The sequence below is a fragment of the Nyctereutes procyonoides genome, unplaced genomic scaffold, assembly GCF_905146905.1.
Source record: "Nyctereutes procyonoides isolate TBG_1078 unplaced genomic scaffold, NYPRO_anot_genome, whole genome shotgun sequence".
Taxonomy (NCBI): domain Eukaryota; kingdom Metazoa; phylum Chordata; class Mammalia; order Carnivora; family Canidae; genus Nyctereutes; species Nyctereutes procyonoides.
Genome location: NW_026575128.1, coordinates 16716505 through 16732876, shown reverse-complemented (window position 1 = coordinate 16732876; position 16372 = coordinate 16716505). Strand labels below are relative to the sequence as shown.

Genomic DNA, 16372 nt, shown 5'->3' with positions numbered 1-16372 from the left:
TGACTGAATGTTGGAGCAACTAGGAACCCATAATGGCCAGCAGTGAGGAAGCGAGCTAGGTGGAGGTTGCAGGGGACAGGTTGATAGGAAGGCTCCAGCTGGGAGGGTGCTCAGAGGAAGAGGAGATGACACTGAGTGAGTGGCCTAGGGAATCAAAGACAGGCAAGAGCACTGGCCTGAGACAGGAGGAGGGGTGGTTTCTCCAAGGCAGTAGGGGAGAGGGCAGATGTAGGGAGACATGGGCTGTGCCAGGGGGAGACTGGGGGAGCTCCAGTCTGGTGGCTTTAATCCTCTCTGTAAAGGAGCAGCAAGGTCACCTCTGCCATCGAGGAGGAAATGGGCTGGTGGGAGACTTTAAGAGGACAGGGAAGGCTGAAAACAGCCATTGCTGGGAGCAGGTGGAGAAATGTGTTGAGGGTCCATATGCCGTCAGGGGCTATGATTTATGAGAACATCAAGCTGACCTGTCCAGTCACTTGGCTGCTTGAGCACAGCACAAGAAGGCAGATAGAGGAGTGCCTGCCTGGCTCAGTTGATAGAACATGTGACTCTTGATCTTGGGGTTATGAGTTCGAGTAGAGATTACTTAAAAAAAAAAAGGGCAGATAGGAGGGCTCCTTGGAGCTGCGCGTGTGCCTGACACATGTGATATAAAGGCAGAGAGGCAAAGAGTTTGAGGTATTGGCAAGTGTCATTGAAGTGTGGGGCCCTGGCTTCTAAGTTGGCCAAGAAGAGAAGTGACACAAGGAGAGAGCTGGTGTGTGAGGAAAACACCAAGGGGTCAACAGGGTGGGGGTCTGATGAGACCAAAAAGCCGTCTCAAAGTCCCATGAGCAAGGTGGGAGCAGTTGGAGGTGCGGTCAGGGTTGGGGACAAAGCCCAGTAGGAATGGGTGGCCTGGGGAGCCTGCCTGGCTCAGTTGGTGGAGCATGAGACTCTTCATCTCAGGGTTGTGAGTTTGAGCCCCACGTTGGGTATTTATTTGAAAATAAAGTAGAAAGAAAGAAAGAAAGAAAGAAAGAAAGAAAGAAAGAAAGAAAGAAAGAAAGAAAGAAAGAAAGAAAGAAATGGATGGCCTAAGTGGCCTGTGGAAGATGGGCATTGTGATGACGTCAAGGAGCTGGCCTATCTGCACTTGTACCCAAGTGACCCAGGCAGATGGCGGGAAGCAGCAAAAGCCACTGGGAAGTCCCCTCAGCTGCAAACAGAGGCAGGGCCACTGGGTTTGGCAAAACGGAGGTGAATAGTCATTATGTCAAGAGCCATTGCTGTGGAGTGTTGGTCGGAGAGCGAGGTCGTAGGGGGTTGAGTGCGAGCACAGGATGGAAGAGTGGAAGCTTCATGTACAGACAGGCTCTTGGGTTTGCTGTGAAGGAGAGCAGAGAAACGCTCAATCTCTCCCACTCTGAGGGGGGTGTGGGGGCAAGGCAAGGGATTTTTCTTAGGATGGGAATTACCTAACATGACTGCAAGCAGGTGGGAATGACACAGTAAAAAAAAGGGGGGGGTGGTGGAGTGGGGGGAGCAACCAAGTCACAGAGAAGCAGAAACATCCTGCACAGGGGTGGGGATCAGCACCTGCTGTGTGGGGCGCATCCTCCTGGGAACCAGGATGGAGACCGACAGGAGGAGACGGGGTGGGTCGGTGGATTTGGTAGTGGGGGGATGATGGAGTCCTCCTTTGGGGCTTCTGTTTCCTCAGAGAAGCTTTAGGCCAAGTCCCCAGCAGAGCGCTCTGTTGAGAAACTGACCCCTGGCTCATTTTCCCCCCTTAGAGTGACTCATCAGGAAGGAATGAAGGGCATCAACCCGGCTTTTGTGTTTGAGGCCTGGGCCTTTCTTCTCCCGCCCCACACCTGAGAAGGTAAACACACTGCTTTGCAGTCTCAACTCCTTAGAGGGGGCTAAAAAGGAGAACTATCTCGGGGAGCTGATTGGCCAACACGGAAGACGGGGCCAGGGGTCAGGCATGCCCCCTCCCATGCTGACAACCTCCAGAAAAATAGCTGTGTATCACCAAAAATGCCAAGAACTCAAGGCTGCAACTTGGTGCATCTAGGGGAGAGGCCCCCTTCAAGAGCCTGGATGGAGGGATCCCTGGGTGGCGCAGCGGTTTGGCGCCTGCCTTTGGCCCAGGACGCGATCCTGGAGACCCGGGATCGAATCCCACATCGGGCTCCCGGTGCATGGAGCCTGCTTCTCCCTCTGCCTGTGTTCTGCCTCTCTCTGTGTGTGTGTGACTATGGTAAATAAATAAAAATTAAAAAAAAAAAAAAAGAGCCTGGATGGAAGGAGTTTGGTGTGGGGGGGGTCCCCTTACCAAAGCCCAGGCTGGACAAGTGAGGCCCCGCAGATGAGGCCAAGTGGAGGAAGCCCCAGGGCAGCGACGGCTGTGTCCGCCACAACAGCCACGGCCTGGAACAGACCTCAGCCTTCCCCTGCAAAGCTGCGGAGCCCAGATTGTTTTGGGGGGGCTGTGCAGGCCCGGAGGGCTCGGCAATTGGAGGGGGGTAAAGGAGGGTTGTGGGATATGGAATCCTCGCTGGTCTGCTGGGCAGGGACTCAAGCTGAAGTTAATTTGATTTAGACCCACGAAGAGATTATTTACGACCTGAGTTTGAGGCGAGTGTCCGGTGGGCCCAGGGCCTGGACAAAGGGCGAACGGTGAGTGGGAGCTGACATCTGGCTCTCCCCTCACCCGGCACCCTGGGGCTGGAACACAGCAGACACAGATCGACCACGTGGTACCACTCGGCCTTCACAGATGAGCACAAGGGCGTCCCTCCCCTCCAGGCCCAGGGGCAGGGAGGCAGGTCAGTCCCACATGGACCCCGTGCTCACAGAGCCTTGGCTCTTCTCCTTCCACAGCTGTCATGCACTCGCAGGCCCAGCCACCTGAGGCTCTGGTCTGAGTGGCGCTGGGGCCTGGGCCTCTGGCTTCTCTGCCTTGGCCTTGTGTCCAGTTTCATGTGAGGCCCGGGCAGGCTGCATATAGGAACCCTCGTGCTGCCTCAGCCAACACTTGACCATATGTGGTACCGGAAGCTGGATGCGCAGGGGACTGGGGCCCAATGGGCTGAGTTTCCAAGACCACTGAGTCCTTGGGGTTGGGGGGTGGGGGCCCGAACAAGAGCCTGGTTAGCACAGCAGTGAGTGGGGGCTGCTGGCTCCAACCGCAGGAGTATAAGGGCCTTGCCTACCCAACCTCCTACATTGTGGTCGCAGACCAGGCTGTGCTGCACAGAGGGAGCTGGCCCGCCAGGGCTTTAGCTCTAGTGAGGTGCAGGCTAGCAGGCATGGGGGGCAGCAGACATCACCAGCCCCTCCTCGGCATCGGCTGTGCCTGTGGAGGCCCCAGGAGTGGAAGAGCTCTGAGGCTCGGTCAGGGAGCTTTGCCCTCCCTCATCATTTACATCTGATGGGTCCCCGGGCACAAAAGAGGAACATTTACCTTTTCACTCCCTTACAAATACATAAGGAGCACCTCTGGGGTACTGGGCCCCGTGTTGGCTATGGGGCTATGGCAGTGGACAACACAGTGTCATCCCTCCTGCCCTCGGGGAACCCACAGTCTGCGGGGTGGTGAGACCTAGTGCTTAGCACTTCAGCAGGCCAGCCCTTGACCCAGCCAGGGATTAAGAATGGCTTCCTGGGCATCCCTGGGTGGCTCAGCGGTTGAGCATCTGCCTTTGGCTCAGGGTGCGATCCCGGGGTCCTGGGATCGAGTCCCACATCGGGCTCCCTGGAAAGAGCCTGCTTCTGCCTCTGTGTCTCTGCCTTTGTGTGTGTGTGTGTGTGTCTCTCATGAATTAATAAATAAAACCTTAAGAAAGAAAGAAAGAAAGAAAGAAAGAAAGAAAGAAAGAAAGAAAGAAAGAAAGAAAGAAAAAGAATGGCTTTCCATTGGAAGCAATGGCTGTAAACAGGTTCCCAGGTACCATTTCAGGAAGAGCAAATCTTAAGCGGTGTTATTTAATGACTACATGCAAGAGATTTTAGGACCAAATTGGTTTTATATGGACCAAAACCCCCAAAATCAGAAACTCTGTCTCTCCCCCTCACCTCCTCCCCTCTCCTCATTTTTCTGCACCCCTAACTCCTTTTTTTTTTTAAGATTTATTTATTTATTCATGATAGACATAGAGAGAGAGAGGCAGAGACACAGGCAGAGGGAGAAGCAGGCTGCCTGCGAGGAGCCTGATGTGGGACTCGATCCCAGGACCCCAGGATCAGGACCCAAAGGCAAAGGTTCAACCACTGAGCTATCCAGCTGCCCCTACCTCCTACCCTTTATGTCTCTGAAGGAGCCCATGGTCTCCAGTCTCTCTCGCTCTTTCAAGGTTTGCAGGACTGGTGACTGATTGAATGGGGTGCAGGGTTTTTGTGGTGTCCATGTTTGTGGCCCTGTGGCAGAAAGAATGAGGATGCCATGACCCGGGGAGAGGACTCCTGATGGCCAGCAGATGTGGGGCGGGAGAGAGCGGGAATTCGGTTTGCCCAAGGAACCTCCAGGGAGTGGTACAGAGAAGGTTCCTGGTTAGCTGGAACAGAGCTCAGAAGGGAGCCCAGACTGGAGACGGGGCGGAGGTCATGGGCACACAGTGGGCTGGATGGCCCTGGGGCAAGGAGCAGAGGGGGGAACGGGAGGCCTAGAGTAGACCCTGGGAGGAGCAGGGGATGGCAAAAGAGCTTGAGAAGGGGTAGCCAGTGAGGACGGTACAGGCCACTGAAGCCAAGGGGAAGTCGGCCAAGAACAGGCATAATTGGCTAAAAAGTATATGTTTTTAAAATCGGAAAACAGAAACAAGAAACTAAACCGGCTCCGAACTCAGAAAACCAGGCAACAGGTCTAAAGATACATAAAACTTACAACACCTCCCCCACAGTACACCAAAATGACCAATGGGTAAAAAACCACCGACTGGGAATACTCATTTTTGAGCCGTTTGTCATCGAGACCTAATTGTTGCCCACATTCGCGGTCCATCCCGTCCTCGCACACCAGGCGGCGCACACGCACTGCTTCTGAATCCGCGTCCTGCGCAGAAGCAGGCAGTGAATTAGGTGATAACCAGACCTTGACCCTCGGCCCAGATCCCTAGAGCCCCCCTCCCCCGCTGCCCGGCCCAGGAACGCTGTGATCCCTGCGTCCAGGTGCCTCAACAATCTTCTATTTCTCACCTGACTTCCAGACTCACGAGGGTATCAGGGAGACCCTAGATCAGAGACCCCACAGGGGTCAACTGCCCGAGGGTAGTAGGGGCGGGTTCTCATCTGTCCCAGGAAGGAGAGGGCTGTGTGGCTGATTCTTTAAACAGCGGTGACATGGACTGGGAGGGTGGGTCTGGAGCAGATGGGGAGGGGAGTGCTTTCGTGTCCCTGCGTGTGGCGCTTGCTTTGGAGCTCACCGAGTCTCCCCTCTGAGTGAGGACTTGGAATGAATCTTCAGGTAAGTATAGGTTTAGCCCAGAAATTTGTAAGGTCAGCATTTGAGTTTGGTATGAGAAGTCAGAAACTCAGTACTGTGGGATTTTGTTTTTGTTATTATTTATTTATTTAATCTTAAAAATCAGGTTTGGGAGACATTTATCGAGTCTTGAGCTCGGCAACCAGTGAAAGGCTTGATTCAGGCTCACATTTGGAATTGGTATAAGTATTAGGGTGTTGGCTAGCCTCTCGTTCGTGTTGACATCAGGTCAGATAAGAGGAGGGCGAGCCCCGGGATGAAAATTTATGTGGTGTTTCCGCAAAGCTAGTCCCATTAGCCTTGCGTTCTGAGATTGTTATCAGAGCTGGGGCAAGTTAGGGTCTTATATTGCCCCCAAGGATTTGTGGGGTTTCAGGTCAGTATCTGATGACCCAATCCAATTCTGGAATTGGGAATCCCAAGTCAGAAAGTACTGGTGTTGGCCTGGGACTGGGAGTGCAGTATTGGAGTTTTATGTAAGTCTTGGGGTTCAGAAGAGAGCACTGGGGCTCATAGCAAGGTAGCTGGCTGTTGGGCTTTAGGGTTCACGGAGGGATCTGGGGCTGGGCATTAGTGCTGGGGTCCATTTGCTGACCAGAGCTGGTGCTGGTGTCACTACTAAGCTTAGGCAGGTAGAGATGACAAAGGGGTTTGGAGTCAGAGCTGGTACTTGGGGTCGATATGGGGGTGCCAAGAGGGGGCAGACTTGGGGGTTCGGAGGCAATATTGTTTGGGAGTGGGCCTGGGCTCCCCGTCTGGCGCAGGTGCGGGAGGAGGAAGCGGGTCCCAGAGGAGGCCCCGGCGCACGGTCGGGGCGGGAGCGCCCGCTGGCACGCGGGCGGCGGCGGGGAGCGCGGGTCGGCCCGCGCTGGGGCCGGGGCTGGGGCCTCGCCGGCCTGGCGGCTCGCGGCTCCGCGGGCCCGAGCGCACGAGGGGAGGGGCGGCGGCGGGCGCGCGCACGGCGGGGGCAGGGGCGCGGGCGCGGGCGCGGGCGCGGGCGCGAGCGGGGCGCGCGGCTGGAGCTGGCGCGGGAGCGGCGGGAGCGGCGGCGGCAGCAGCGGCGGCGGCAGAGGCGGCGGCTCCGGCTCCGGCTCCGGCTCGGGCTCGGGCTCGGGCTCCGGCGGCGGTGGCGGGAGAGCGACCCGGCGGCGGCGGCGGCGGCGGCGGGAGCAGCGGCCCCGGCGGCTTGGGGGGGACATGTGGACCGACGGCCCCTGGATGGGCGGTGAGTGACCCCCGGCCCCGGCCCCTCCGCACCCCGGCTCCCGCCGCCCCCTCCCCGCGTCCTCCGAGCGCGGTCGGCGGCGCCGCTTAGGCCGGGCCGCGCCCCCACCTGCCGCGCCCGCAGCCCCGGCGGCCCCCCCCGCCTGGCGGCTCCTCCCCGCGCCGCCCCCGCGGCAGACGCGCCCCCCGCCCCCCGCCCCCCGCCGCACCTGAGCCGCAGCCCGCGCCCCCCGGTGCAAAGTTTCCCTTCGCGTCCGTGCTCCCGTGCGCGGGCCCGCCTCGCCTCCCCCCGCGGGGTGGCCGCGCTCCGGGGGCGGCCCTCCACGGCCCTCCACGGCCCCCCACGGCCCCCCGCCGCCCCCCGCCGCCCCCGCCGCCCCCCGCCCCGGCCCCGGGCGGGGCCAGGCCGCGCCCCCGCCCCCGCCCCCGCCCCCGCCCCCTCCCGCCGCACGGCGCCCCCTCCCCCTCCCCCTCCCCCTCCCCGCCGGCCGGGGAGCCGCAGCCGACGCGCCCCCGTCTCGCTCGCCGCCCCGGCAGCACGTGCGGGCCCGGGGTGCGCCGGCCGCGAGTTCGGGGGCCCCCGCCCGCCTCGGCCGGGGGGGGAGGGAGGGAGGGAGGGAGGGAGGGGCCCCGGCGGGCTTGCGAGACCCGAGGGCCCCGGAGCGACCTGTCCCGTGAGGACGTGTCCGCTCGGACCCGCTCCGGAAAGTTCACTCAGTCGCCGCCCCGCGCCCCGTCCCGTCCCGTCGCCCCGGCCTCGTCGCCCTGCCCCCGTCTCAGGCTCAGCTTTTTTGTTTTCCTCCGCGTCTCAGTCTCAGTGCCCCTCAGTGTCTCTGTGTCTCTGTCTCCCTGTGTCACTGCTTCCTGGTCTCGCCCCCTGCAGCCCCGGGGTTTCTCCCGCTGTCTGTGGCTCCCTCCCCGGGTCTCTGTGTTCCCCCTCCCGGGTCTCTGTGTTCCCCCTCCCGGGTCTCTATGTTCCCCCTCCCGGGTCTCTATGTTCCCCCTCCCGGGTCTCTGTGTTCCCCCTCCCGGGTCTCTGTGTTCCCCCCTCCCGGGTCTCTGTGTTCCCCCCTCCCGGGTCTCTATGTTCCCCCTCCCCGGTCTCTGTGTTCCCCCTCCCGGGTCTCTGTGTTCCCCCTCCCGGGTCTCTGTGTTCCCCCCTCCCGGGTCTCTGTGTTCCCCCTCCCGGGTCTCTGTGTTCCCCCTCCCGGGTCTCTGTGTTCCCCCCTCCCGGGTCTCTGTGTTCCCCCTCCCCGGTCTCTATGTTCCCCCTCCCCGGTCTCTATGTTCCCCCTCCCGGGTCTCTGTGTTCCCCCCTCCCGGGTCTCTGTGTTCCCCCTCCCGGGTCTCTGTGTTCCCCCTCCCGGGTCTCTGTGTTCCCCCCTCCCCGGTCTCTATGTTCCCCCTCCCGGGTCTCTGTGTTCCCCCTCCCGGGTCTCTGTGTTCCCCCTCCCGGGTCTCTGTGTTCCCCCCTCCCGGGTCTCTGTGTTCCCCCCTCCCGGGTCTCTGTGTTCCCCCTCCCGGGTCTCTGTGTTCCCCCCTCCCGGGTCTCTGTGTTCCCCCCTCCCGGGTCTCTGTGTTCCCCCTCCCGGGTCTCTGTGTTCCCCCTCCCGGGTCTCTGTGTTCCCCCCCCCGGGTCTCTGTGTTCCCCCTCCCGGGTCTCTGTGTTCCCCCCTCCCCGGTCTCTGTGTTCCCCCTCCCGGGTCTCTGTGTTCCCCCTCCCGGGTCTCTATGTTCCCCCTCCCCGGTCTCTATGTTCCCCCTCCCGGGTCTCTGTGTTCCCCCTCCCGGGTCTCTGTGTTCCCCCCTCCCGGGTCTCTGTGTTCCCCCTCCCCGATCTCTATGTTCCCCCTCCCCGGGTCTCTGAGCTCTCCCTCCCCGGGTCTCTGTGTTCCCCCCTCCCCGATCTCTATGTTCCCCCTCCCCGGGTCTCTGTGTTCCCCCTCCCCGATCTCTATGTTCCCCCTCCCCGGGTCTCTGAGCTCTCCCTCCCCGGGTCTCTGTGTTCCCCCTCCCCGATCTCTATGTTCCCCCTCCCCGGGTCTCTGTGTTCCCTCTCCCCGGGTCTCTGAGCTCTCCCTCCCCGGGTCTCTGAGCTCTCCCTCCCTGGGTCTCAATGTTCCCCCTCCCGGGTCTCTATGTTCCGCCTCCCCGGGTCTCTGAGCTCTCCCTCCCCGGGTCTCTGAGCTCTCCCTCCCTGGGTCTCAATGTTCCCCCTCCCGGGTCTCTATGTTCCCCCTCCCCAAGTCTCTATGTTCCCCCTCCCGGGTCTCTGTGTTCCCCCTCCCTGGGTCTCTGTGTTCCCCCTCCCGGGTCTCTGTGTTCCCCCTCCCTGGGTCTCTATGTTCCCTCTCTCAGGTCTCCATGTTCCCCCTCCCAGGTCTCTGTGTTCCCCCTCCCAGGTCTCTGTGTTCCCCCTCCCAGGTCTCTGTGTTCCCCCTCCGTGGGTCTCTATGTTCTCTCTCTCTGCTCCCCCTCCCCCATCTCTGAGTCTGTCTCCCCGGGTCTCTCTCACGTGTGTCCTATTGGTTTTTCGGTGTCTCTGCCTCCCACTGACCAGAATCTCTGCCAGCCCTCCTCAGGCCCCCTCCTCATTTCTCTGGAATGCCGCCTCTCTGGTTCTTCCACCCCAGGGTGGGGGAGGGGCTAGCCTTTCTCCCCATTTCAACACCTCCACCCCCCACCTGGCACGGTGCAGGGCCCCCACCTTGAAACAGGTTGGGGGTGGGAGCACTGTACCTGAGCTGTGAGCTGGAAGGGAGGGGATTCTCTAGATTCCCTTGAGGGCCACCCGGCAGAGCCTGGGAGACTGGACTGCTGAGTGTCCATGAAGGCTCCAGTTTGGTTCCTGAAGAGACAAGGGCAGGGATCCAGAGTGACCTGGTGCGGAATCTGGCCAGAAAATCCAGGGAAGTGCATTGGGGTGGAAGGCCTAGAGAAAGATCCAGGGGAATCCTTCTGGGGGATCCTCGGTGGTGAGGGATCCCCTGGGAAGGGAAGGGGCTCTGCCAAGGGATCCTTTGGGAGGCATCAGAGATCTGATGGGATCCAGAGGAGGGTCCTGAGAGGAAATCTCAGAAAATTCTATGCTTGGCGCCTTATTAACTCTTGCTTCAGGGAGCAAGAAAATCCCTGTTTTTCACTGATTGTATGAATGAGCCTAGGGCTTCCAGAAGGAGCAGGTGTAACTTCCCAAGCACAGCCCCCAACATCCGCAGCCCTGGGCATAGGCCACACACTCGCATACACGCACACACCCCTCCATTCCCACACTCAGCTCACCCTACACACACTGCACACCCACTTGCCTTCTTGCCCTCACACTTGCAGACTGGGGCCTGCACAGCAGCCAGAGCTCAGGAATCTGCTTGCACGCCCATGCACCACGCTGTGTGCTTGCTTGTGCCCTCACAGCACCCCTTTGCACATCCTGGGGAGGGGGTGTGTACACTCACAGTCTAGCGTGCTCTCCGGCACCCGCCTTCTTGCACATCTTGGCTGGCTCAGTTTCCCCCTTATTATTGGAAATGTGTCTGTAGTTTTGTTTTCTTTTCCAGCTGCTCTTCCTCTTCCCTCTTTCTTTCCTTTAACAAGGAAATTGTTTGAATATTATTCTCCCCCTCCCCGATCCCATGCACCCTGCGACTTCTGACCTCCTCTCTGTTCAGCCTTGTTCATCCCATCAGCATGGGGGTGGTGTCCAGGGCGTTGAGTTGGGGGACAGTGAAGCAGTTGGTGGGGGGTGGCTGAAAAGCTTTTCTTGGGAATTGGGTTGATATGCAGCAAAATGCTGGCCCTGGCAATTTGCGGTCTCTCCACTCTTCCCTCAGGAGTTCAGGGCCCTCCGTCAGGGGGAAGTGGGACCCAGGCCTGTTTGATAGCAACTGTGACATGTGTCACAGCTTCTCCACTCTCCAGCCTGTCCCTTCCTGCACCTCACCTTTACCCCCTGTGAAATGGGACTGCCAGTCCAACCCCGATTGGGCCCCAAGGCTGCTGTGAGAATCTCAGGGAGCCGTGTGGCAGTGCATCATCAGCAGTGGCAGGCCCTTCTCGTGTGACTTGACACTGTTGTGTGCTTGGACCAAGCTTGCAGCCAGGGCCCTGCCCTTGAGAAGCTCTTGGTCCCTGGGGGAACAGACTGCATCATGGGAATGCGGAGCAATTCACTAACCTCTTATTGATTCCCGACTGTGTGCCAGACACTGGGCTAGGCACTTTCAGCCAGGCTGCCCTGCTTCCTCGGGGACTAGCAGCTGCGTGGAAGAGGCAGCCCTCCCCTCAGGAACCACTGAGGTTGAGCTCAGCATCAGCTCATCTAAAGCAGCCGCGGTCCAGAGCTGAAGTCACAAGGCTGGGGAAGTTGCCTCCACATGAGGCAAGGGAGAGTTCGAGGGTCACAGTGAGATGAGTTCCGGAAGGGACCGAAAGGGGGCTCTCTGAAGTGGGTTTTGAGGAATGAACAGGAGTTTTCCGGTTGTACAAAGGGCTCTCCAGGCAGGGGAAAAAAAAAAAAAAAGACTGTGAGTGAAGACTCTGAGGTTGAGGTGTTGTAAGGTAGCGCAGATCACAGAGGATCCTTAATGCTCTGTAAGTAGCTGTGATTTTACTCTGAGAATATAGAAGGGAGACACCAAAGATTTAAAGCTTGGGCGGGAATGGAATGAGCTATGATCAGATTTACATATCCGGAAGAGGATCTGTGGCTCTGGGAAGCGGATGGACCCAGGATGCCCAGTGAGGGGAGTGCGGATGAATCAGGCGAGAGGTGGCGGTGTCTTGGATAGGGCAGTAGCGCGGAGCCACTTAGAAGGCACATTTAATTTATCAGGACAGGGTGATTTATGGGAGGCGGGGGTGGAAGAGAGGAAGAGAAAGGGGTCCAGGCTCCTGGGGGTGACTGCGTGGGGCCTCAACTGTAGGCCTCACCGAGCTGGGAACCGGGAGGAGAGATAGATTTAGGGGGCAGATAAGGAGCTCGAGCTTCTGGTTGGACTTGTCATTGAGGTGCTTGGGACACCTGAGTTCCAGGAAGGGCTGGAGTGAGGGTCTGGAGTTTGGGAGAGAAACCCAGGCCAGAGGAAGGGCAGAGAGAGGTCGAGAGAGTGTGGGGCTGTGCCCTGCAGTGGTTAGTGCAGGCTCTGGTTCCTCGCTGCTGAGGTGCCATTCCACTTGCAGCAGTGTGACCTTGAGCAAGTTGCTTAAGGTCTCTGACTCCATTTGCTCCTTTGTGGGATGGACGGGAATAAGACAATCCATGCCTCGTGGGGTTGTGACGGGGATTAAGGTGGAACATGCAGAACGTGCTTAGAACAGGGCCTGGCCTCTAGTCAGCATGACATCTCAATAGCATTAGAGATAGCGTCGTAATCCTCATCCACGGGGCTGGTGCACACCCACCCCCATCAGAATCCTGGGGGGGGCGACGAGGTGCCTTTGAAACTTAAGGTTAGGGCACCCACCCGTCTAAGCTAATTGCAATTCCGAACTGAGGTGAGCAGGTTGGGGAAGCTCAGCAAGGAGCCTGCGTGGCCCCCAGCTGCCCACCCTCGTCTTCATCTGTGGGCCTGGGAGTGTTGCTCAGGTGTATTTGACCTTCCGGGGGGCTGGTGTGAGACTAGAGGCCTCAGCGTGCTCAGGACCCCCTTGCCCCACCCCACCGGGGTCCTGGGCGTCTAATGAGGCCCTGCACTGGTCTGAGGTCCAGATGCATTGGTCTCTGTGTGTCCCTAACTTCCAGATCTGAGAACAGTGGCTTTTGCTCCTCAGTGGTGGTTCAGCTGCTGCCTCTGGGGATTGTACCCGGTGTAGCCAGAGGACCCGCATGGGAGGCTTGCCGGGTCTCTCTCTGCTCCTCTAGATTTCGGGCTCACTCCTGGTCCTGCTGCCAGGCGGGGTTCCAGGTGCGGCGTGTGACCGAGAGCCCTGCTGGGGGCCAGCCCCGGGCTGGTGCCAGGGCCTCTTACCTGATCCCGGTCATTGCTGCCCAACCTCACTTCTGAGGCCTTCCTGGGTGCCAGCCAGCGATTCCAAACTTGGGTTCAGAACCAGTCGGGTCCTTTCCGAGTAGTTTTCTAGTTGGCTTTCTGGGTGCATCTGGTGTCCTGGGTTTTCCCAGGATGAGTCTAGAGTGTTTCTGGGAGCTGCTGCTGGTGAATGTAAGGGGTGACTGCCTGTCTAGGTTGTTTCGGGGCCAGTTTGGTTCTGGGCTGCTGTGGTCCTGGGTACTGTCCTGGCCGTTCCAGAATGCTGCCCTGGTGCTGTTCTGTGTACTTCAACGTCTTTCCAAGTGGCAAGTTTTGTCTGTGCCCGTCTCGTCCGTTCTCTGACCCACCGCCAGGCCATTTTGGACAAATACCTCTTTCCAGGTGTGACTCCTGGTCATTTTAGAGCACTGCTCCTGGCGTGGCCTTGGGAGTGGCATTAGTGCCAGCTGGCTTAGGGGACCCCTCCCATTCCTGCCTCAGACTCTGTCCCCTGCCCCAGGGTCCCTGAGCAACGGGAGAGCCAACAGCCTCACAGGCGGCACCAGGAGGCCCCAGCGGGCGTCCCCGACAAACCGCCTTTGAGGCTGGGACATGGAAGCTGGTTTGTCTGGCCGGACCCGCCCAGCAGTCCGCGTGCGGGGAGCAGTGGCCACAGGGAACGTTGTGGAATCTCCTGGACCTGGGCGGGGAGGCGCGCGGCCGTCCTGAGGGCCAGGGCTTGGGTTGGGCAGGGGCCTGTGGGGCCACAGAGAGGGTGAGCTGCGGGTCTGCCCGGGATGGCGGTGGGTTGGCGAGGCCCGCCTTGGGCCCCTGGGGGCCTTCCGTCAGTGAGGACGCCCCGTGTTGGCACAGGCCGTCAGTCTCGAGGGGGCACGATCCCGGGTGCGGGAGGCTGGCTGCGGGTTGGCGCTCCTGACCCCCGACCCGGGGGTCCGTTTGGGGAGGAGCCCCCCGCGACATGCGGCCTGCGCTGAGGGGGCCCCAGGGCCCGCGTCGCTGAGCTGGTGACAAGACTGTGTGGGCCTGTCCCCCCCCCCCACGCTGGTGGGGGGCTCCGTGATGATTCTGGAGGGAAGAGTGGGGCTGAGTGGCTGTGTGTGTGCCGGCAGAGGAGGCATCCAGGGGCACACCTTCATTTTAAAAATTATAGAGAAGCAGAAAGTCAAAAATAAATATTGTTGCTGAAGCTTCTTTGAAGGCTGCACGTATGCCGGTGTGGTTCTTCCGAGCTGGGGTGTCTTCTCTGAACTCATTCATGTGTTCATCCACCCATTCGGCACATCCTGATGGAGCACCTACTATGCACCTGCTCTCCGCTGGGTGCTGGGGACACGCACCTGAGCTGGGCACACACCAGGCGCATGGTCATGACTCAGGGACCACTCAGCAGTTGTACGAAAAAATAATTAGTGGGGCGCCTGGGTGGCTCAGTCGGGGTGAAACATCTGCCTTTGGTTCAGGTCCTGGGATCAAGCCCCATGTCAGGCTCCCTGCACAGCAGGGAGCTTGCTTCTCCCTCTCCCTCTGCCACTGCCCTTGTTCTGTACTCTCTGCGTTTCTCTCTGTCAAATAAACAAAATCTTTTTTAAAAATTAAAAAAAAAAAAAAACAAAACAGGCAGCCTGGGTGGCTCAGCTGTTTAGCACCTGCCTTCAGCCCAGGGTGTGATCCTGGGGTCCCAGGATCGAGTCCCACGTCGGGCTCCCTGTGTGGAGCCTGCTTCTCCTGCCTGTGTCTCTCCCTCTCTCTCTCTCATGAAAAAGATTTATTTATTCATAAATAAATGAATCTTTTTTAATATTTTATTTATTTATTCATAGACACAGACAGAAAGAGGCAGAGACACAGGCAGAGGGAGAAGCAGGCTCCATGCGGGGGAGCCCGATGTGGGACTCGATCCCGGGTCCCCAGGATCACACCCCAGGCTGCAGGCGGCGCCAAACCGCTGCGCCACCAGGGCTGCCCAATAAATAAATCTTTAAAAAAAATTTTTTTAAAGGGGACGCCTGGGTGGCTCAGCGGTTGAGCGTCTGCTTTTGACTCAGGTCGTGATCCTGGGCCATTGGGCTCCCCACATAGAGCCTGCTTCTCCCTCTGCCTGTGTCTCTGTGTGTCTCATGAACTAACTAACTAAATCTATCTATCTATCTATCTATCTATCTATCTATCTATCTAATCTATCTTAAAAATAAAATAATCCGTGTAGTCTGGGATGTCATGGAAAGCCTCCCTGAGAAAGTGCCATTGGCTCTGAGATCTAAGGGTACATGGCACAAGAGCATGGGCAGCACATTTCTGGCACTGACAAGGCTGGAGACTGCACAAAATGTGGCACATTTGAGGAGCAGAAAAGGAAGTTCTTGTGGTTGGCTGGCAGGCCAGAGCTTGGGCAGGTGGGGCTGCAGAGGTGGGCGGGGCCTCAGCTCTGCTGGAGGGGTGGTGGCTGGAGGGGTGACTGGAGGGATGGTGGCTGGAGGAGTGACTGGAGGTGTGACTAGAGGCGTGGTGGCTAGAGGGGTGGCTGGAGGGCTGGTGGCTGGAGGGGTGGTGGAGGAGCGCAGACAACAGTTTGCCGACTGAAGTAGGGGGCTCAGTCCATACATGTTGCTCACGGCTGGTACCTGGATGAAAGCCCCGCACATAGATACTCAGGAGTCCTGAGAAGAGTGAGTGAGCGAGCGAGTAAAGAGATGGGCATATTTACTGAATGGGGATTGTCCTGTACGAATAGTTTCCCCCCCCCTTAAAGAGCAGGGTTTTTTTTTTTGTTGTTGTTGTTGTTTTAAGATTTTATTTATTCATGAGAGAGGCAGAGACACAGGCAGAGGGAGAATCAGGCTCCATGCAGGGAGCCTGACACGGGACTCAATCCTGGGTCTCCAGGATCACGCCATGGGCCAAAGGCAGGTGCTTAACGCTGAGCCACCCAGGGATCCCCAAAGAGCAGGTTTTGAATGTCTTTCTGTGTCGGGTATACTCTGCTGTGATGAAATTCTTGGTGTTTTCTCATCCTTTACTCTCTCTCCAGGAAGGAGCGGAGACCCCCATGCCCTGCCCTCAGAGCTGGTTGTCCAAGAGTGACTGACATGAGCCAGCAGCGACCTGGTGAGTGTGCCCCAGGAGGTGGCAGGGGTCAGGGGCACAGAGGGATCCCGTGAGCCAGGCTGAGCACTCGGATTGAGATGCAGGCTGGGGATCCCTGGGTGGCGCAGCGGTTTGGCGCCTGCCTTTGGCCCAGGGCGCGATCCTGGAAACCCGGGATCGAATCCCACGTCGGGCTCCCGGTGCATGGAGCCTGCTTCTCCCTCTCCCTGTGTCTCTGCCTCTCTCTCTGTGTGTGTGTGTGACTATCATAAATAAATAAAATTAAAAAAATATTAAAAAAAAAAAGAGATGCAGGCTGGTGGTGAGCCACGGAAGGGTCACCACTGGACGCATGACATGGTCCAGTGTGCATATGGCTGAGCGACGGCGAAGGAGCAGGGAGGTGGGGATGGAGGTGGAGAGAAGAGATGTGAATGCTGTTTTGGGGTGCAGAGGAGACAGGACAGGGTGAAGGGCTGAATGTAGGACATGAGGGAGGAGGGGAGGTGTCAAGGATGGTGCCGGGTGTCTGGCCAGAATGCTTGATGGAGGTGGGTGGGGAGCGAGATACAGGTCGTCAGCTGCTGTAGGTGTGAAATAGGCTTCTGGG

The 16372-nt window shown here is 58.8% G+C and overlaps 1 protein-coding gene across 2 annotated transcripts in view; it reads left to right on the top strand.

Annotated features, from left to right (window-relative positions):
• Positions 1 to 6529: 6529 nt before the first annotated feature.
• PTPRF (protein tyrosine phosphatase receptor type F) overlaps positions 6530 to 16372 on the top strand; it is an 89477-nt gene continuing 79634 nt past the window's right edge. The window contains exons 1-2 of one of the 2 annotated variants that reach the window (XM_055341682.1): positions 6530 to 6692; positions 15707 to 15783. In XM_055341682.1, coding sequence (XP_055197657.1) covers positions 15765 to 15783 — 19 coding nt within the window. In that variant the 5' untranslated portion in view covers positions 6530 to 6692; positions 15707 to 15764. The remainder of the gene's footprint in view (positions 6693 to 15706; positions 15784 to 16372) is intronic. The other variant, XM_055341683.1, reaches the window with a different exon arrangement.